Source organism: Oncorhynchus kisutch, linkage group LG6 (genome assembly GCF_002021735.2).
Source record: "Oncorhynchus kisutch isolate 150728-3 linkage group LG6, Okis_V2, whole genome shotgun sequence".
Taxonomy (NCBI): domain Eukaryota; kingdom Metazoa; phylum Chordata; class Actinopteri; order Salmoniformes; family Salmonidae; genus Oncorhynchus; species Oncorhynchus kisutch.
In genome coordinates, this window is record NC_034179.2 from 48,811,132 (window position 1) to 48,834,028 (window position 22,897).

At 40.2% G+C, this 22,897-nt stretch overlaps 1 protein-coding gene across 1 annotated transcript in view; it reads left to right on the forward strand.

Annotated features, from left to right (window-relative positions):
- Positions 1-22,897, forward strand: part of LOC109891838 (kin of IRRE-like protein 3) — a 305,246-nt gene that overhangs the window by 134,355 nt on the left and 147,994 nt on the right. Inside the window, exon 2 of the mRNA XM_031826835.1 lies at positions 19,136-19,285. Coding sequence (XP_031682695.1) covers positions 19,136-19,285 — 150 coding nt within the window. The remainder of the gene's footprint in view (positions 1-19,135; positions 19,286-22,897) is intronic.

The following is a 22,897-nucleotide window of genomic DNA, read 5'->3' on the forward strand; positions in this document are numbered from 1 at the left end:
ACCCCACAAAGTGGTGTAGGTTGAAGTTGCCTGTAGATGCTGATGAGGGAGAGAAAAAGAGTGAGAGATGGTTACCAAGTCAATAGCAACCTGTTAAGGATCTTGAGTCCCAACTGGGAACTTGCCCTCCCACCGTCAGCTGGAATGTAGCGCATGGAACGCAAAAAATATTCTTAAAAATATTTAACCTCCATACATTAACAAGTCCAATAGCTCAAATGAAAGATAAACAACTTGTTTATCTAGCCAGCAAGTCAGATGTTTTACGGCGAAAACATAGCACATATTTATGTCAAACCACCACCGAAGACACACCGAAGACACAGCTAATTTCCATAGCCAAATTGAACAAAATATGCAATCACCAAACGCAGGATTAAAAGAAAAATAATTTCACTAACCTTTTGAAATCTTCATCAGATGACAGTAATATAACATGTTACACAGTACATTTATGTTTTTTTCAATAATATGCTATATGTATCCATAAATCTCTGTTTACAATGACGCATTGTTCAAAAAATGCTACTCAAATGTCCGGAGAAATGACGATAGCTCCGGCAGATGCCGTCAGCTAACAAGGAATACACATCATAAACTTTGACTAAATATGCATGTTCTACATATATATAGAAAGATACACTTCTTCTAAATGCAATCGCTGTGTTACATTTATTTTTAACGTTACAGATTTCGTTCACTAGGCTATAATATGAGTCGGCGCTCAGAAATTAGCATTTTGGCTCCTCTATCTTGAAGTCCACAGAAACCCAAATTTAACACATAAATATTCCCTTACCTTTGCTGTTCTTCCATCAGAAGACCTGGAAGGGTTTATACTTACCAAAAACAGCTTTAGTTTTGAAGTCTGTGTCTTTCGGTTATCAAACACAACATATTTCGGTTGAAATGCAGCCAAAAAGTCAAGTGGATGCGCACCAAAACGTCGAAATTACATATTATATGTCGACTAAACTTGTCAAACTATGTTCAGAACCAAGCGTTAGCATGTTATATAGGTTCACAGCAATCCTGAGGACGAAGAGAAACACACGCATCGTTTAATCAATCTTGGAAGAAAGACATCACCGGAGCAGAGCACGCATGAGAGTAACCTGCTTTTTCGCGTGACTGAAAGGTTTCGGCCCGCCAAAACTCTCGTGAGCGCGCGATTCTCACAATGAGAAGCCCCATTGAAAGCAGACATCGCGCTGAAGACATAGAAACTGTTCCCAGGACTGTAGGTGCTTGGGAAGGGTGGGGGCGATGACGTCAAAGTTGGGCCAACTTTTATGATGACAAGAGAGAGTTTGGGAGAATTAGTGCCCTGAGAGTTCTGCTTTACATACAGACATAATTTAAACGGTTTTAGAAGCTTTAGAGTGTTTTCTATTCATTAATAATTTTTATATGCATATATTAGCAATTTTTGACAGATTTATTTTCTGTTTACTATGGGCACGCAATTCCTCCAAAGGGGGCAGTAATCAGCCCTATCTTTAACCTATCTTTAACAACCTCTTAGGGATAGGCGGGACGCAAATGTCTCAACTGGCCAATTGCCAGGGGAAATGCAGAATGCCAGATTCAAATAAAATGCTATAAAATTCAAACTTCCATTAAATCACACATGTAAGATACTCAATTAAAGCTACACTCGTTGTGAATCCAGCCAACATGTCAGATTTAAAAAATGCTTTTCGGCAAAAGCATAAGAAGCGATTATCTGATAGCCTGCACCATCTGCACCAGCTAGCTCGGGTATTTGATCTTGCAACCTTTCGGTTACTAGTTCAACGTTCTAACCACTAGGTTACCTGTCATCCAAGATTATTGTGTGGTTACCTTGGAAACTGAGTATGTATATATAATGCAAATGTCAGTTTGTTTGTGCTTTACACTAATAATTATCACCTGAATTAAGTGTGTATTCACACTGAATAAAATATAAACTCAGCAAAAAAACGTCCTCTCATTGTCAACTGTGTTAATTTTCAGCAAACTTAACATGTAAATGTTTGTATGAACATAACAAGATTCAACAACTGAGACATACACTGAACAAGTTCCACAGACATGTGACTAACAGAAAGTGAATAATGTGTCCCTGAACAAGGGGGGGAATCAAAATAAAAAGTAACAGTCAGTATCTGGTGTGACCACCAGCTGCATTAAGTATTGCAGTGCATCTCCTTCTCATGGACTGCACCAGATTTGCCAGTTCTTGCTGGGAGATGTTACCCCCCTCTTCCACCAAGGAACCTGGAAGTTCCTGGGACATTTTGGGGCGGATAACCCTTGCCCTCATCCTCCAATTCAACAGGTCCCAGACGTGCTCGATGGGATTGAGATCCGGGCTCTTCCCTGACCATGGCAGAACACTGACATTCCTGTCTTGCAGGAAATCATGCACAGAATGAGCAGTATTGCTGGTGGCATTGTCATGCTGGAGGGTTGTGTCAGGATGAGCCTGCAAGAAGGGTACCACATAAGGGAGTAGGATGTCTTCCCTGTAATGCACAGCGTTGCGATTGCCTGCAATGACAACAAGCTCATTCCGATGATGCTGTGACACACCGCCCCAGACCATGACGAACCCTCCACCTCCAAATCGATCCCGCTCCAGAGTACAGGCCTCGGTGTAACGCTCATTCCTTCGACGATAAAAGCAAATCCAACCATCACCCCTGGTGAGACAAACCTTTTTGACGTAGGTGACGTCTGTAAGTTGTTAGTGTCTTAACGACCGTTCCACAGGTACATGTTCATTAATTGTTTATGGTTCATTGAACAATCATTGGAAACAGTGTTTAACCCCTTTACAATGAAGTGTGTGAAGTTACAATCTGTGAAGTTATTTAGATTTTTCAGAATTATCTTTGAAAAACAGGGTCCTGAAAAAGGGACGTTTCTTTTTTCCCCCTGAGTTTATAAATGTACTGACTGGTTTTCTGATCCACACCCCTACCTTTTTCTAAAGGTGTCTGTGGCCAAAATATGCATATCTGTATTCCCAATCATGTGAAATCCAAAGATTAGGGCCTAATGAATTTATTCAATTGACTGATTCCTTATATGAACTTCAACTCAGTAAAATCTTTGAAATTGTTGCATGTCACGTTTATATTGAGTTGGCTCATGTTGACTCCAATGCTTCCCACAGTTGTGTCATGTCGGCTGTATGTCCTTCGGGTGGTGGACCATTCTTGATATGGGAAGCTGGGAAACTGAGCAACATTTGAATGCCAAACCTTGTATAATCCATGCCCTGACAAATTCAGGCTGTTCTGAGGGCAAAGGGGGGTCTGACCCGATACTAGAAGTTGTATCTACCGTGTGTGTGTGTGTGTGTGTTCAGACCTACTGCACAAGCCAGTCCACAGAGAACCCTAACAATCTGAAAGCTGGAGTGTGGCCCTCGGCAGTGCCTTGGGCAAGATTACCATCAAGGAGGCATGCAGAGGAAAAGAGAGAGAGAATAAAGGAAAGCAGAGGGAGAAAAGAAGGCGAACAGAGGGAGGAGAGTGAAAGATAGGACAGAGGGAGGAGCCAGGGGAATAAAGCGAAGGAGGGAGGGATGGATGGAGGAACGAGTGTTTTTTTCCTGCAGCTCTCAGTCTCCCTCCACAGAGTCTGCATCCCAAATGGCACCCTATTTCATATAGGGCACTATTTTTGACCAGAGCTATATGTGCACTATAAAGGGAATAGGGTGCCATTGTGGACTCAGAACAGCACCTGCATGAGTTGCCATGGGAGAGGTGCTGAGGTCAGACAAAAGAACTAGCCAAACCCCCTGCAGCAGCATTCACGCTGAGTGCTGCCTGCCTGTCAAAGGCCTGCAAAATGAACACAAAGGCAGGCAGAATACTGAAAACCTGATAAATGAGCACATGCTGAAATAAGAGAGAAAGTATTTTGAGTAGAAAAATGAGTTTTTCTAGTAATGCCTGTGATATGTAGTTTTCTTACTACCTTAGTTGAATGTAAGTCGTTCTGGATAAGAACGTCTACTAAATGACTAAAATGTAAAATGTAGAAAAGTGAGACCGAGTTTGGAGGTGTCACGCCCTGGTCTAAGTATTTTGTGTTTTCTTTATTATTTTGGTCAGGCCAGGGTGTGACATGGGTTTATTATGTGGTGTGTTTAGTCTTGTTTTTTTTGTAGGTATTGGGATTGTGGTATACGGGGATGTTCTAGAAAAGTCTATGGTTGCCTGAAGTGGTTCTCAATCAGAGGCAGGTGTTTATCGTTGTCTCTGATTGGGAACCATATTTAGGCAGCCATATTCTTTGAGTGTTTCGTGGGTGATTGTTCCTGTCTCTGTGTTAGTTTGCACCAGATTATACTGTTTAGGTTTTCGCGTTACGTTTATTATTTTTGTACTGTTCGTGTTCTTATTCATTAAACATGAATCTAAGTAAACACGCTGCATTTTGGTCCGCCTCTCCTTCATCGGAAGAAAACCGTAACAGGAGGGGGGAAAGGTGTTGATGTATAGTATACGTGGTTCCATCAGCTTGTATGTGTGCAATGTTTGTGTCTGTTCATTTCCATAAGCACAAACATGTGAAGTTCATAGGAGCATGTCAAATGAAAGCTAAGAGTCTATTATAATTAAAGCATACTGTATATACCTTTTTTCAACAATTTTCCATCCTAAACATTAGGAATAAGCAAATGCTTTGATTTCTTGTCAAACAGATGGAAAAGGGGTCTTAGAAAACACAGACCAGAATAAGTCACAAAAGGTATTGGAAATACATCAAAACACAATAATGACGAGCTGAAGACCCCTGCCAACTAATATCAACATTTTATACTTTGTGTTTTCTGCCTTCTGTAAGTTTTAGAAACATTGGCTTGTGCTCGAAATTCCATTATGAAAAACACATATCTTTAAGATATTTATCTAATTTCTCTCCCACTTGAGGGGGATAATTACAGTTCACAGAAGTAACAAGTAAATGTAGCCCAATCAATTAGTTTGAATGATCAAGTAATTAAAACTCGGGAACGGAATTTCTGTAAATGAATTGGCTACAATGGGAAATCATAGTAGCCACAAACCACAGTTCGGTCACCCGCTACTGTTCTCCCGTCCACTGGCATACTGTTATGTTCAGCTTATAACCGTTTTCTTTCTCTTTTTGTTGTCTGGTGGTCAAAGCAAGAGTGTGAAAAGTCTGAACAACCTCTCTCTCTCCCTCCAATCATGTTCACCTCTACCAGCTCTTACTGACACCTCCCTCTCTTTCCATTTACTGTAACCAGCATCCTCACCCACAGAGCAGCACCTGGACATCCATGGATGTTGAAAACTAGTAGAAATTTGGTCAGTCCACCCTGGTCTTGGACCATTTTTGGTTTGGTCCGGACTAGTTTTGATTTCAAAGTCCACAGAGGTCTTGTCTGGCCTTCATTTGTCCCAAACATAGAAGTCCATGATTGGTTCAGAAATGGTCTGGTCCGTACCAAATCTGAACCAATCACTGACGTCTGTGTTTCACCACTTTGGACACAGTACAGTACATTACATTACAGTACTGTGAAGAAAGGTAGAGTACAGTCCTCTACAGTACAGTAGATTAGAATAGAGTACAATCGAGTTAAGTACAGAAGACTGTAGAGCACACTAGAGTTGACTATAATGTACTGTACTGAACTATACTTTACTGTACTGTACTATACTGTACTACACTCTACTTGACAATACTGTAGTGTACTATACTGTACTAAACTCTACTGTATTGATCTCTACTCTGCTGAGCTGTACTGTATTGTACTCCTTTGAGCTCTACTGTGATATACTTTCCTGTCCAAACTTGTGAAACATAGACATCTATGATTGGTTCAGATTTGGTCCAGATGTAAACCCACTTCACTTACAGCAGGGTAATACATGCTTGGTAGTAGGGCTGTTAGGATTATGTCGTTGTCACGTGCACTTAACTTATTATACCAAAGCAGAGTGGTGTGTCAGTTATATATTGCTTAGGAATATTTTTAGTTCAATAACCAAACTAGATTTTTTTCATACTCATGGTGTCATGTCATAGCTTACACCCCATTCTTTCAGTAGACATCTTTGAATCACATACAAAACTGAGGGAGATTTGACCGGAATTCTGTTACCAAACTTTGTATCTGCACAGGTCTTCCAGTGAATGTGTTTTTGGAATTGCCCGCCTACAATCTTTTTGTCACAGGTCTGGGATTTTGAGACTAAAGGCCTGACTGGAGAAATATAAGTCCCTAAAGATGAGAGGAAAAATTGAGAGTAAACATATCACATAAGGGAGGTATTGAATGTTTTCTTTGCTTCTCTACCACCTGTGTGTTTGTGTTTGTGTGCAGTCTCTTCATGGTTGGTGGAGTAAGTAAATGGATTTAGAGCCACAAGTCATTGCTGAGTGCAAAGAGGTCCTGCTAGAAAATAACTGAGTTACAAATGCCTTTATTGTCGCCAGTATTGTGCCTAATACCACTCAGCTAAGTTGAAACATTCACAACTTCAGATGTGGAGCACTCTAGCTACCTCTCTTTAACGTTGCTGGACATTTATCATGTACATATCCTCCAAAACCAGATACAGTTCATTATTTCAGCTTTTATGTTGACAATCTACAAGGATGAAGCTTAAGGTCATTGTTAAGCAATATCAAGCTGAGTTGGTGGGCTTCATGGTCAAAAAACATTCTGTAACTGCCCAGCGCACTTCACTTGCAAAGCCACACAAATCATGACATCCTGTGCCGTACAAAACAAAGTAAAAATCACATGTATTTCAACACGTCAATATCAGTCTTTAGCCCACACAGATAAGCTGTACAAGCTGTCGAAAGACCACAAAATGCATGTATTGGTCCGCCATTTCCAGACAACATCCTTGTCTTGTTTTGGTGGAGGTAATCGGATATAGTCCCGCACCACAAATATCTGTGCATCAACTGTTGTGTGTTCAAACTGGACACCGTTTTACGCACCGATGCCTATTTCACTTTCCAATGTCACAACATGACTTGAGGGCAAAGTGCGTCGACACAGTGCATGTGCATGCCATTGAGATATTAAGATCGAATGTTGTGATTTCGACGTCCACATATGAACACCACCCGCGCTCAAAGAACACAACATGGCCTCCATCTGTAAATGAGAAGAAGCTCAACATTTAATAAAATCCCTTTTTGGTCATCACCAAAGTGTCACTACCCATCACTGTAACGGATAGCACTGACTGGGTTCATACCCATCATCAAAACAATCGATTTCTTCTATGGTGTTATATCACCATAGCTAGAGATAACGGGTATTGGTTGAGTTTCACCGTCATTCTGTGCAAAAAACGAGCAACTTATTTTGGTGTCTTCCATCGCAGTAATGACCTATCCTGGGTCCTTTTTTCATTAAGAAGTAAAAGCTTTAGAGACCGTTTATTAAACTGTATGACCCTTTATGGTCCCACTTTAAATTATGTTCAGCTAATGAAGGATTCATAAAGCATTTATAACGCCTTCATAAGCACTACATAAATGTTTTACAAATATGTTATAACCTTATGTCATGCTATATAAAGGGTTCATAAATGTGACATAACTGTGTGACATAATTACCAATGTCAAGTGTGACACAACCCACTATATTGAATATGATATAAATGTGTGCTTTATAAAGGGTGACATGTTGTGCTGAAGAATGGCACACACTCTAAAGTGAAGTCATGCTAGTCACATCAAACTTGTCCTTCAGTAGTTAGGGTTAGGTTAAAAATCAAATTGTAAGAAGAGAAATTGTGTAAATAGGCTGGGTTTAGGCATAATTATGACTTTATGAATTATGACTGATGACCAGGGGGAATGTTTTTGCTAACAATGACATAGCCTGATGACAGATATTTTACTCAGTAAGGTCACTCCCATTTAATTATATGGTCAGGCCCACTAAGGCCAACTTTGAATGGTTGATATCCCAAGCATATGCGTGCTGTGTGCTCAATAGCCTGGGGCGACGTTACACCAAGAGACACTTACCTTTATGAAAGCCCACAAAATAAGGAAATTGAAATCGGCTTTCTTCGGGAACCATGTTGCATCTTTCTTAGTACACAAACACGCACACAACAATATAACAAGCAGTGTGTTACGGTTTCCTTCCGGTGAAGGAGAGTCGGACCAAAATGCAGCGTGGTAATTTTCATACATGTTTAATAATGATGAAAAAACGAACAATACAAAACAAACGTGAAAACCTATACAGTCTATCTGGTGCAAACAAACACAGAGACAGGAACAATCACCCACGAAACACTCAAAGAATATGGCTGCCTAAATATGGTTCCCAATCAGAGACAACGATAATCACCTGCCTCTGATTGAGAACCACTTCAGGCAACCATAGACTTTTCTAGATAATCCTACTAAGCCACAATCCCAATACCTACTAAAACCCCAAGACAAAACACACCACATAATAAACCCATGTCACACCCTGGCCTGACCAAAATAATAAAGAAAACACAAAATACTAAGACCAGGGCGTGACACCGTGCTGTGCTAAAGCACAGTCAGGTCTTTGTAATATTTACCAACTCCCCCGCAGGTTGTAACCAAGCCCTGGTCTCCAGCATGGGAACAGAAGAGGAGTACGGTAGTCTCAGGTTGGACTATTCGAAATCATATTGGCTCTGACACACACACAAACGCAAGCTTTTCAGCTCATTTAAATACCTCTCACAACCTACAGTAACCTGTGGATCATGAGAGAACCTTAGAAAATCAGCAGAACATTAATAACCTATTTATTGACACTTTATGTGGTGTCCTGTAATTCCTTCGGTCATTCATAACACATCCATAAATACCTTATATCACATGACGCTGTCCTTTAAAGTCCGACACCTTTGGCCATTCATAACACATACATAGGGCTCCCGAATGGCACGGCATCTCAGTGCTAGAGGCATCACTACAGACCTTGGTTCGATTCCAGGCTGTGTCACAACCGGCCGTGAATGGGAGTCCCAATTGCTGGGCACAATTGGCCCAGCATCGTCTGGGTTTGGCCGGGATAGGCCGTCAATGTAAATAAGAATTTGTTCTTAACTGACTTGTCTAGTTAAATGAATGTTAAATAAAACATTAAAATAAACATAATGGCTTAATGATGTAAACCAAAATGTATTAACACATAGGGAATTATCACTAATGACTAAAACAAATAAACATTAATGACATGTTAAACCATACATTTCATTAAATTTTTTGATTAAAAAATGCAAATACATAATGGTTCAGAAGTCCAGTAATACAATTCATGACATTGAACATTACAAGGGCTGTGAATAGTGTAGTTGAAGGACGAATGGCTCTTGTCTCTCTGCCTGCTGGAGGTACTGCATGTTGGTTCCAACCTTACAAGTCTAATAAAAAGCATGAGCTGGTGCACACCCAGAGAAAGTTATTTTGTATAGATGTGTTGACTAACGGCGAATCAACTGTAAGCTATATAAACAAATGCACACTCTATATAAAATGTATTGGGTTAACCACCAATGTTTCGGCATCACTGTGCCTTCTTCAGGGTAATGTCATGAATGTTTGAACCAGGTTATGCAGACAAACAGTGCAATTTTTTATTTATTTTATTTTACCTTTATTCAACTAGGCAAGTCAGTTAAGAACAAATTCTTATTTTCAATGATGGCCTAGGAACAGTGGGTTAACTGCCTGTTCAGGGGCAACCAATGACAAAAGTGAGCGGTGTGTCATAATTATTAGGTTGATTAGAAAATATTGAGTGAAGATATGATATCCAGTAGGCCTCCCTGTGTATTAGTAGGATCTCGATGTTACCTTCTCTCCTTGGTAGAGTAACATGCTCAATGCCTGTGTATTTGAGCGAGTAGACTAGCAAAGTGAGCTGCTACTGGATAGTCAGTGTTCTTCCACCTGATTGAGCTGCGGTGTTCAGCAATTTCAAAGATTGTTGGGTTACAGTTCATGTAAGGAAATCAGTCAATTGAAATGAATTCATTAAGATTTTTGTGCGTATGGCTGACAGGTGTGGCATATCAAGAAGCTGATTAAACAGCATGATCATTACACAGGTACACGTTGTGCTGGGAACAATAAAAGGCTACTCTAAAATGTGCAGTTTTGTCACAAACAGAGTCTTCTGTCTGTAATAAAGCCCTTTTGTGGGGAAAAACTCATTCTGATTGGCTTGGCCTGACTCCCCGGTGGGTGGGTTGGCCTGGCTCCCTATGCAAGGGCAACTACACAAAAACATTTAGAAATTTAGATTTTTCCCTGAACTCAGAAGTCATCCCCTGATGTGGTTTAAGTAAAAACACAGAAAAAATGTTGTGAGAAAAAAGTGTGAAAAAACTACAGGGAATAGCAGAAAAAAATGGGGGGAAAACAAAACCGAGAAAACATTTGGGGAAATTTAGGAAATAATTTAGTTTTTGCGTTTTTTGCTTTGCACTACATTTTAGCGTTGTATTTTGGGGAATGTTGAGGGTCAGATCCAATATTGGCTATGCACTAAAGTGGGAAAACCGTTGGCTGATCCCAGCAATTTGAGTAATATTGTCACGACTTCCGCCGAATTTGGTCCCTCTTGTTCAGGCGGTGTTCGGCGGTCGACGTCACTGACCTTCTAGCCATCGCTGATCCATTTTTCATTTTCCATTGGTTTTGTCTAGTCTTCCTTCACACCTGGTTCCAATCCCATCAATTACATGTTGTGTATTTAATCCTCTGTTTCCCCTCATGTCCTTGTCGGCGATTGTGTGATTGTATGTTATGTGCAAGTTATATTCTGGTGTGCGACGGGTTTTGTACCCACTTTTATTATTTTGTATATTTAGTTTTTTGGAGTTTTGTGAGCACTTATTAAACGACTCAGTTTTTATACCAAGTTCGTTCTCCTGCGCCTGACTTCCCTGCCACCAGCACGCACCCATTACAAATATAATATATACGCTTTCATCTAAAGCGACTTACAGTAATGCGTGCATACATTTTTACATATGGCTGGTCCCGGCAATCGAACCCACTATCATGGCGCTGCAATGCTCTACCAAGATACATGACAAGGTTATAAATACTTTGAAGTGTGAATTTAATATGATTTATAAACCCTTTATTAAGATGTGCTTATGTCACCCTTTATAAAGCAGAGGTCTTTGACATATTTGACATTGGCGTTTATGTCAAACAGTTATGCCACATTCATGAACCCTTTATAGAGCATTACATACAGTTATAGATGATTTTTGACACATTTATGTGGTGTTTATGAAGGCTGTATTAAGGCTATATGAAGCATCTATAAAGTGCACGTCATTTGAAGTGGGACCAACTTGGGTCTATTTTGCCTCTGAATAAGTGATTGATTATAATGATTGTGGTTTATATTGACAATAATCAATGTATCATTACAGCCTAACTAATCGCTGGGATTTCATTCCAGAAATGTGTTTCTACATCATAACCTGTGGCAGAACACAACCAATGTTTATTTTCTTTTATAGAAGAAAAAATACAAATTCATATGTTAGATTAGTTTACAGTAAACCGTAACTGGGAAACATGTCGTGAACTTCCACCTTTATATTGCTTTATAGCCGTGGGTGCTTTGAGAGTGCTCAAGGTTGTTGTCTGTGGCTTTGTTATTACACAAAGTAACTAATCTTCTTGAAGCAGTGGTGCCTTGAAATTACTGTGTAGTTTTGTTCAACAGAGATAAAAAGAAATCATAACAGAGAGGAACAGCGAGTTGGATACACAGGCTTCTATGCCGACACAATGGCTTGGCCTTTTGCCACATCTCAGCGGCAAGATTATCTTCTCTACCCACATTTCTTTAAACGCTCAATCCCCCCACTACACACCTCCCTGCAGACGATCTATCAATTACTCCCAGCTTCTCTGTTGTTAAAAGATCTGTGTTTTGAAAGACTAATGGGAATAGGCCTCAAGCATAGGCACTTCTCTACTCTCTTCTTTCCATAATCCAAAGGCACAACAAACCTTCTTGACTTCTTTAGGACAGAAGGTTCCTCCCACAGTTAATGCATACTGTGTACGCAAAGCAACTGCAGTGTTGTTTAAAGTGAACAGAGTCATGTAGAAACACCCATACACCTCATGTTGTAGTAAGAGAAAGGGACAAAAGTGTGATCTTCATGTGCTTTCATCTTGGGTTTAGATGAAGTAAAACGTATTTGATTGGCAGCATTTGAATTTATGTTTTCTATTTCAGCGATAATGGCCTAGGGCCGCGTTTGAGCGCCTTTTGTCCGTGCAGTGGATCAATCAGAGAATAAAAGTTAGTCAAGATACATTTTCTTCCCTCCCTACCCTCAATGAAGCTGGAGAAGACACAGGAGTCACAGTATGTTTATAATGTTTATACACTCCCCCCAAAATATCTTGGCTGCCCTTAAGTTTTGCTCTATCTTGGTGAAATGTAATTGTCTCTTGTAGAATTTAACTCCGGTGGAATTGATGTGTATCCGATTCATTAATGTAGAAATGAACTGTAGAAATGTCTTTTGGGGGGGCAGAGCTCAAAAGAATATAATACCCAGCATTACATTTTATCAGACGCTCTTTTCCAGAGCGACTTACATGAGCTATTAGACATTCTTCACCTAGTCGGCTTGGGGATTTGACCCAGCAACCTTTCAGTTACTGACTCAACACTCCTAACCGCTAATATATGTGCCACCCTACCTACCACCCCTACTGCATGCTTTGCAACCATATATTTGTACAGTTACATTTACATTTAGGTCATTCAGTCAGTGCATTCAACTAAGGTAGATAAACAACTACTGTACATGTAAAAATGTTATGTAACAGTTCATGAGAATGTCGGTTGGTTCGCTGGCGGAGAAGCTCGTGGAGGAGCAGAAGCAGACGGGAGCACAAAGCTCCCTACTGAAATCTGCCCTAAACGATTGTTAATTGGAAATAAAATAAGAGCTTTTTTAATTTAGTCGTTAGCTAGGATGAACGCAACTCAAAGAGCTAGAACTGATACAATTGATTAATTTGGGAGGTACTTGTTCTAATTCAGTTGAAACATGATTACCTGAATACATTTTGTCAATCTTACAATAATTTCTAATGATTCAATTCAATAGTGTTTCAATAACACAGTTCAAGTAAGTTGATCAAAGAAGAGTCTTGGTGGTGCCACCATTTAAGAATGGTGGAAGCCACTGTGTTCTTGGGTATTGTCAATGCTGCAGAAATGTTTTGATACCCTTCCCCAAATTTGTAGCTCGACACAATCCTGTATCGGAGTTCTACGGACAATTCCTACGACCTCATGGCTTGGTTTTTGTTCTGAAATGCACTGTCTATATAAACTGTGGGACTTTATATAGACAGGTGTGTGCCTTTGTCACGGCCGTTGAAAGAAGAGGACCAAGGTGCAGCGTCGTGAACGTAAATGTTCTCTTTATTTGGAAAAGACGCCAAACAAAACAATAAACACTACAAAACAAACCGTGACGCTAAAGGCTATGTGCCCTAAACAAAGTCAACCTCCCACAAAGACTGGTGGGAAAAGGGCTACCTAAGTATGGTTCTCAATCAGAGACAACGATAGACAGCTGTTCCTGATTGAGAACCCTACCTGGCCAAAACATAGAAATACAAATAATAGAACATAAAATACCCACCCCAAATCACACCCTGACCTAACCAAATAGAGACATAAAAAGGATCTCTAAGGTCAGAGCGTGACAGCCTTTCCAAATCATGTCCAATTAATTGAATTTACCACAAGTGGACTCCAATCAAGTTGTAGAAACATCTCAAGGATGATCATTGGAAACAGGATGCACCTTTACTCAATTTCGAGTCTCATAGCAAAGGGATAGTTAAGTTAATAAGGTAACTTGATGAATTGAAAGGAAGTCCAATTTTCCCCCAAAACCCAACCCCTTATCTTCAAAGGTCTGTCTGCAACCAGACAAGTAACAATAATATTTTTTCACAGAGGACCCATGGGAGGCAGCTTGTAATGGTTTTATGTTTGGCACACTGCGGCACATTTTCGTTCTTTATCATTTGGTTTTTCTATCTTGAAAATGCTGATAAGCATTCAGGAAACACATTTGGTCAAAACCTTAGAAAACATATTTCAAAGTACTGTAGACTGTAGGTGGACCGTGGCAATCCTCTGTAAAAAATTCCATTATAAACACCAGATTAATTCAAAGCCTGTTTTCTTTTTTTCTTTCTTTTTTTCCTTCCTCAGATAGAATAACATTTTCTCCTCCCGACAGTAACAATACAAAGGGTACCCGGAATGACAATGAAATGTAACCCTTTTTGGCACAGCTGTTAACAATTCACATTGCACTGACAGGTACCAAACGGAGGTAATAAATACTTTTCAATCTGCTACTGTCACACTAGCGCTGTAGCCTAGCATCCACAGTCAATGTAATGTAGTCCCCACCAAATCGACAGGGCACACAACCCCATATTTCACTCTCTCCTGTTTTAGTTTTACGTCACCAGTGGTCCTCTCCGTAGAGCAGTGTGATTGGACTACGACGGTGATGAGACTGTATGGTTCCCAGCACTCTGGCACTAAATCGCTGACACTGTTTATGGCACACATTTCCATCTTGCTGCGGAAAAAACCTTTCACAGTCCACTGCAACAATTAAATAAAGCTGCCCGCTCTTTTCAGTGTTCTCAACAGGTAAGGGAATATGAGGCTCTGCTCGTAGACCTAATTGCATTTCAGTAAATCCGAGGCCAACGGGAGAAATCGATCCCTGTTATACCGTGCATATTGCATAGGCAAACACAACTAGGAACGATGTGCTTGTGTTAAATGCTGCTTTAAATCTTGTACCATCTTTATAGCTGATGTCATCAAAAGTGTAAAGTATTTCCACATGAAAGGTAATATGATATTGGGTATTTGAATGAAAAAAGCATTTGCCTATCAAATACTGTATGTACAGTATTCATCAACCATGTAGTACAAGGGCAATTCCACAGTAGCAGAGTATTGCTGAGACTGATTCTTCACTGTAACATGTATGTCAAACAAAACCAATGATTGCACAGTTAAATAAACCATATAACTCTATGAACAAGGACTACTTTTAACAAAACATTTAAAGAACAATGAAAATCAAAGTTTGGTAACAGAATGACGGCACAAACAGCACACACTGTCATTCTGTTGACAAACTTTGCATCTGCACTGTTCTTCAAGTAGATGTGTTTTTGTACACTTTTCTGTGGAAATTGTTCAAAGTAGTCCTTGTACATATCATTGTATGGTTTGTTAAACTTATCAATCATTCGTTTTTGTTTGGCATTCTATTTAAAGGGAAAAAACAGAGTCTCAGCATCACTCTGTTACTGTGAAATTGTCCACAACATATCTCTGTGACCCTGTCAAAATGAATTATCTTATGTAGCCATGACTCAAGATGAGATTTTCAGACAAATGTAACTATCATCAGATAGGCACAGCAACAATGTATTGAGATTTAGAACTGAGATGACTCATTTGTGAATTCAGCTTAAGTTTCTCTTGAGTCCTTTTTGTGGGTGTAGACTTTGGTATTGTCTTGAGTAAGACATGGCGAAAACAAAGTGATGACTCAGTGTTATATTTTGTCTTGTAACAACAAAACATTCTGGACTTCTGAGAAATTCAGTCCCCAGCTAATGCAGAATGTTTGTGAGTAGGCAAAATGTTTGCTTTTGTGCTGGAGGAGTTCATGTAATTTGGCATTCTGATTGCAAAATAAATTGAAAAGCTTAAGGCAAACAGAAAATTGATGTGAAAGAAGTATCCTTGACAAAATATATTTATTTATTTTGATTTGACTGAGAGTGTTTTCGCCCACTGAGAAGCCGGCGATGTGATGATGAGATTCATTTGTTCAATTGAGACTCCCATTAGAGCTAGCCATGCTCTGCAGAATCCCTGTTGTGAGGCACCACTAGGAGTACATGGCTAGATTGAAGCATTACATTGCACCCTCACAGATTCTGAGAAATGCAATGCAAATGTGAACAGACTTTGCCATTAAGTCCCTCTTGGTGGATTGCACTCTTTCTGAGGTTATCTTTGAAGTCTCAAACTGTCAGTTTGTATGGAAACTGTCAAACCAGAGTCATATTTCAGACTTCTGAGATGATGATTCTTTTGACATTGGTGGGAGTACTAGGAAAAACGTTTGCTGTGGAAAGTCAATATGAATATTGTTTAATGTCGCCAATAGTGACAAAGACAATATTCAACTGGGCTGTTTATCATGAGTAGAAGTAAACAGTTTGTGAAGGCAGTTGTATTTCCCTTATGCATACAGCACAGAGTAGAAATACTGCTGACACATATGTTGTCTACAAATCAGATACTCGTGAGTCCCAGGTCAACAGAACATAGAATGCACCTCAAAATTGTGAATCTTAATGTATTTCCTTGATTCCTCACATTCTCTCCCCTCACCTCTTCCTCAAATTGATGATCTCCTCCGATGCGTGTTTGTGTTTGAGGAAGCAAGGAGAGATAACAGAGCAATTACAATTTAGATTCATCGCTAATGTTGTTTTTGTGGTGTTGGCCATCTCGTCATATATCCGTCCTGAGATGCCTTGAGAGCTTGACGGGGACAGACGGGTCTGAATCCACTAATTTGAAGGGGTGTCCACATACTGTAGATTGATTCAGAAATTATTGGATGTTTGACTCAATTTTGGAATAGACAATGAGCCTCCAAACGACACTCATTCCCAATAGTTTTGTCGAAATGAAACCATGCCTTTACCTAAATCTGTGAAACGCTGCTACCCTGCCTGGATGAGCTAAACAAATATTCCCCTTAAGAGCACCAAAAAGGCCTCATGTTACAGAATGTTGATTCCACTAATGGACTCTGAGAAAATGTTTGATTGTCTGGGGAGCAAAGCATTATAACTTTTTAGCCCGATCAATATTCAACATACCATCCATCTTGCAATTGTCTGGATCTGGACCAGGGGATGACTGGTAGATAAATAATCTTAAAGCAAGTAATAAAATATCTTCTCTTTTGCATGTTTACGTCAAGTAACGAACACATATTACTACAGCAAGTGCTCTTGATAACATGAACAAAAGATATAAGATGGAAATACAGGTTACCATATAAGTCATATACAGTAAATACAAATGAGACATCTTATGAGCTGTGACTGTCAGAATGGAAAGGGAAAGGAAAGGAAAAGGGGATACCTTGTCAGTTGTATAACTGAATGCATTCACATGAAATGTGTCTTCTGCATTTGTGAAGCATATACCCAAAGACAATTCTATGTCTGCATCCCAAATGGCAACCGATTCCCGATATAGTGCACTGCTTTTGACCATGCCCTATGGGCCGAGACAGGGTATAGGGTGCCATGTGGGACATATAATCCTCTCTACCACACTAATAAAACACAGCAGTTCTCTGTTTGTTGTGTCTGTTAATGATTGTCATTTACGCAGACGCTCTAATCGAGAGCGATTTACAGGAGCAAATCGGGTTAAGTGCATTGCTCAAGGGTACATCAACAGATTTTTCACCTAGTTAGCTCGGGAATTCGAACCAGCAACCTTTTGGATTAAAAGACAGAAATGTACCATTAAATTAAGTATAGAGTCAAGACTTATCCTGTATAAATGTTTGGACTCCGTGTACCGGAGATATTCATATGGTAGAATCCCAAAATAGCAAGACCTCGAATTATGTGTTATCTTCTTCAGTGAGATGCTGGAATACAGGAGGCTGCCAATAGCAACACAATTATCCTCATAACTTCTTCTGTGTGACATTTTAAAATAATCGGTTCAAGGACATACATCCGCTGGTGTACTATAAGCAATTAATGGTACCATGATTGTCCTCAAAAAATGTTTTATTTACACAAAGATTCGCTATAATGGGGGGGGGGGGGTCCTGTTTTCCACCAACAATGTCTGTAGTACTGTGGTCGTTCTTCAACTTCCGTGGCTTTAATGAGAGGGATCAGTCGTTGGTGGGGAAAACTGTTGGTGTGAACAAAAAATATGTTTTCGGCTCTACCCTCATACAAAAATATATGAAAGCCGTCTGTGTCCTGCATGTACTTTGTACTGAACCCTCTGTCTGCTTATATTCACACCCTTTCAAGATGTGTTCTCTAAATGAGGTTAGCTGCTGTCAGCAATGCACCACTCCGCTGCCTTCCCAAACTGAAGCCACCAAAACGGAAGTCATTTTTTTGCGATGAGGGGTGAGATGGTAATGAATGAGGCCCGAAGACAGATTGGGTTGAACAGCTGCATGGGCTCGTTTTGATTTAATGTTTGCTGTAATGCATTTTCTGTTAAAAAGGTAATTGAATAGAAACTCTCGCCTAATATCTGGGCTCATCGGTGTTGTAAGTCTTACATCAACTTTAAATGACTGGGAATGAAAGTGTGATTATTCCTATGTGGAAATGGGTCAGAGTATTAATGTGGGATGTGGGATGATGTGGCCGGATGCCAGTACCATCTCCTGTGCTCTTTCTCACTACGCGAACCAATCCCCATTCATTCAACCATCCATAGATGCTATCTAACTATACACTGAATACTCAACTGAGCTGTGTACGTAGGGCAGCCTCAATCTCAGCAAGATTTACACCTGTTTGATCAGTCTGTCCGTTCATCTCTGCATAGCCCATTCAATAACTTTTTTTGGTTTGTAACTCCACTAGCAGCTCCATAGCTTCTGTATTCTTATTTTCACTGGCCTACTGTGGCAACATTGCTATTAGGATTCATTGTCATAGACACAAAAACATTGAATGCTTTGTCAATTCAACATCTACCCTGACGGTACCTCATTGGATGCAGAGTAGGCTACTGTGGCTCGGTTGGTAGAGCATTGCACATGCAATGCTAAGGTTGTGGGTCCAATTCCTGCCGGGGCCACCCATACGAAAATGCATGTGCTATTATAAGTTTCTTTGGATAAGAGTGTCTGCTAAATGGCATATGACACTATATGTCTGTGAAGAAAATGAAATCATATCGAAACTGTTGATCAAAAGTTGCACTGTTTTGACACAATAACCTTTTTCTCTGTTCCAGGGGCCAGTGCAGTGTTCACTCAACAGCCCACAGACCTGGTGGTGGTGGCAGGTCAGCCGGTGACCCTGCCCTGCTCCATCCCTGGTTACCATGGCATGGTGCTCTGGCTCAGAGACGGCATGGCCCTTGGGGTCAACAGGGACCTCTCAGGTAGGAGAGTCCCTCACTTTACTTAGAATGGTGATAATGTAGCATTCATGAAACATTCATAAACCCTTTATATGCATGACATAAAGAGTCATAATGCCTGTAATAAGCCCTACATATGTTTAAATTATATTTGATAAATTATGACAGATGTTATGGAGTGGGTGTTATGTTTAATGCCAATTATAAAGAGCATATAAACATAGGGTAGTATAACTCTTTATGTCAAGCATATAAAGGCATTATGAAGGCTTTATGAATGCTAAGCTTCTTTTTTTTGTTTTTACATGGCTTTATCTTTCTTTCCTCCTCTCCCAATCAAACTCTTTGTCTACCTCCCTCTTTTCTCTCTCTATTTTCCTCGAGCAGGGCCACTTACCTTTTAGTTTTTCTCCTACTCTCTCTTCTCCTCTCACTCCGTCTCTCTTTCTTGGGCAAGGCTTTCAGTAAATCTCTTTTTTTGTTTTCTCTTTCCTCACCTTACTCGTCTTCCTGTCTAGCTCTCTTTCTCTCTGTATTAGCCTACGTCTCACCTTCTTATTGCGCTCTCTTCCTCTCTTTCCTTTCCTTTCCTGTTTCTTTGTTGTTGTTGTGTCACTCACATGACCATTGATCTGCACTTTTCCTTTCATTACTTTCATGTAATAAAAAAAAATCCATACATGGTCTCGTCATCAAAAAGGTAGCTGTCACTTGTCACATCTGGACAAATGACAGAGCAACGCCACAGAGCAATGGAGTATTTAGAGTTTGATCATTAATTAAAAGAGCCACTTCACATGGCACAAGAGTCACAAACACACTGATTGTGTTATTGCTGCTTTCAAAGCTCTCACAAGTGTTTTGAATATATTTCCTGGTTCGCATTAATCAGAACCCTCTTGTGAATTATTAAGCAAAGACAAATTAGGAGGTTACATGGCAACAGGCTTTTTGAATAACGTGAGAGAAACTTGGGGGATTGGGCACAATCACAAACATCAAATTGTCGTAAGTGCAAATGATATGGTAAATGGCCAATATTGCTAGAGTTTAATCTGTGGAGGATCCACACTAAATGTTTTCATTTACAGGCAAAAATAACAAAAACGAATTGTTTGGCTGTTAGGCCATTGTCAGTGTGTGTTGATTCCTGCTAGAGTACCTTTATGTTAATACCATAATTGTTTTCTTTGTTGTTTTCAAATGATCCTACTCCTTTGCGTTAGTAATCTTACGACACTGCAGTTGTCACATGAGAGGTCGTTGAAAATGTACATTACAGCCAGAAAAAACAATTTCTCAATCTCGCAGAATACAGTAAACTCAACTAGCCCTCCAAACTGCATCTGGGTTTAAAAAAAAAGAGTAAACATTTGAAAGTTGCAGCAATTTATCGCAACATCTGCTGCTCCGGCAGATGGTTAAATTGTGTTTTGCTCATTTCCAGAGCGGCAGAGAGTCTCCTTCCCCCAATCTTTCCTCTGGCTGTTTTGAAGACCATTCCGTCGCTCTGATGGCTGCCTGAGGAAATCATTCCCCACAATCAGCTTTCAAAGCTGTGTTGGGAACATTGCACAGGCCCTTGGAACAGAGAAAAACATTATTGTGTTGTTTGGATACTGTAGGTAGAATGGCGGTCAAATACTAGATGAATCAGCATTAACAACCCACCTTGGAAACAATTTTACCCAATAAATGTATTTGAAGAGATGTGGTGCACGGCACACTCGACTAGATAAACTCTTTGAATAAAATATTAAATAACATCTAAAGAAAATAATCCACCTGCGTTTACAGTATGGTAATGGATCACAGCTTGGGTACAATGCCATCTCATCAGATTTGTTTTCTTCTCTTACGACTCCTGCTATGCCAATCTGTTACATTGTCTTCCCCTGTAGACATGGTCTGCTTTTGCCTCAGTCCCCTGTTCTATTTCGTCATGGACAGAGTTTCCATAATTGGGCCTAGGAGAACAATCCCATTATGTCCATACAATCCCACTCCAGGTCCTTTTAGCAGCATCCTGGGACCCATCGCCACCAAAACATCACTTTCAGCTCAGAGAGAGAGAGCGAGAGAGCGAGAGAGAGCGAGAGAGCGAGAGCGAGAGCAAGAGCGAGGGCGAGAGAAAGAGAGAGAAAGAGAGAGCGAGAGAGCGAGCGAGAGAGAGAGACTTCATTATTTTTGGTGGATCAATGACAGCGGGGACAAGTGTGAACTGGAAAGGTTATCTCCTGGCCGTGTGAACTGTGGACAGTGTTTACTCTTAGTGACGACAGGAACATTTGACGTCTTAGCCAATGCAACAGTTATGAGAGGGTAGACAGCAGGGCTACATACTGACAATGGACGAAAAGATTGAGCAGTAAGGGATAATGGCACTTAAAGTTAAACATAATTAGCATATTTGACTGAATAGGATATATTATGGCAATGAAGTGGTGTGTTAAATCAAAGGCTGAAGTCAATGAAGGAAAATCAGATTTTTAAATGCTAATACAGAACGATGAAATGGTTTTCGAAAGAAAGCTGAGGGAGGGGTTTGACTGTCAATGGCATCGGTGCTGCTCTAGCCTCTTGCTTTCTCTCTGTCTGTGATTTGCACTCTTCCTTTTTCCACTCTTTTAATTGGAGCGAGGGAGTGCTCACTTTGCATGTGTCCTTTACCTTCTCTCCTGTTTCTCTTTGATCTGGCTCTACACAGGATGTGTCCCAAATGGCACTCTATTTCCTTTATAGTGCACTGCTTTTGACCAGGGCCCTACACTCTGGTCAAAACTACTGCACTATTTAGGGAATAGGGTGCCATTTGAGATACGGCCAGAGAGTGTTCATTGCCGTTTTCTCCCATTGATGTGTCAGTTAGGTGCCTCCTACATACTGAAATACATCACCATCCACCTGAACCCTCCTCTCAAACTAACTAATCCTGATGGATCCATCGCCTCTACAGAGGTTATAACTAGGGCTATTGTACATTGTTTTCCATAATTGAAAAGTATTTGTCTTCAGCTTCTTCAGCTATTCATTCCCATTTCGCCTGGGGACATTAATCTAACACTTGATCTCGGGTCTTAATGGTTTTCTGGGTCTACACTTTTTCTCTCCAACACCCCGAGAGGGAAAATTGGTTTCCTCAGGGATATTTAAATGTATATTAGTATTTCCTGAAGAATTTATTTTATTTAATGTTTATTTAACTAGGCAGATCAGTTAAGAACAAATTCTTATTTACAATGACGGCCTACCAAAAGGCAAAAGACCTCCTGTGGGGATGGGGGCTGGGATAAAACATATGTTTTTAAATAAATAAAACACATCCCCCGTCCCCACAGGACGGGGGCCGGGACAAACCACACATCACAACAAGAGAGACAACACAATACTACATAAAGAAAGACCTAAGACAACAACATAGCAAGGCAGCAACACAACATGACAACAACATGGTACCAAGACAACATGGTAGCAGCACAAAACATGGTACACACATTATTGGGAACAGACAACAGCACAAAGGGCAAGAAGGTAGAGACAACAATACATCACACAAAACAGCCACAACTGTCAGTAAGAATGTCCATGATTGAGTCTTTGAATTAAGAGATTTAGATTAAACTGTCCAGTTTG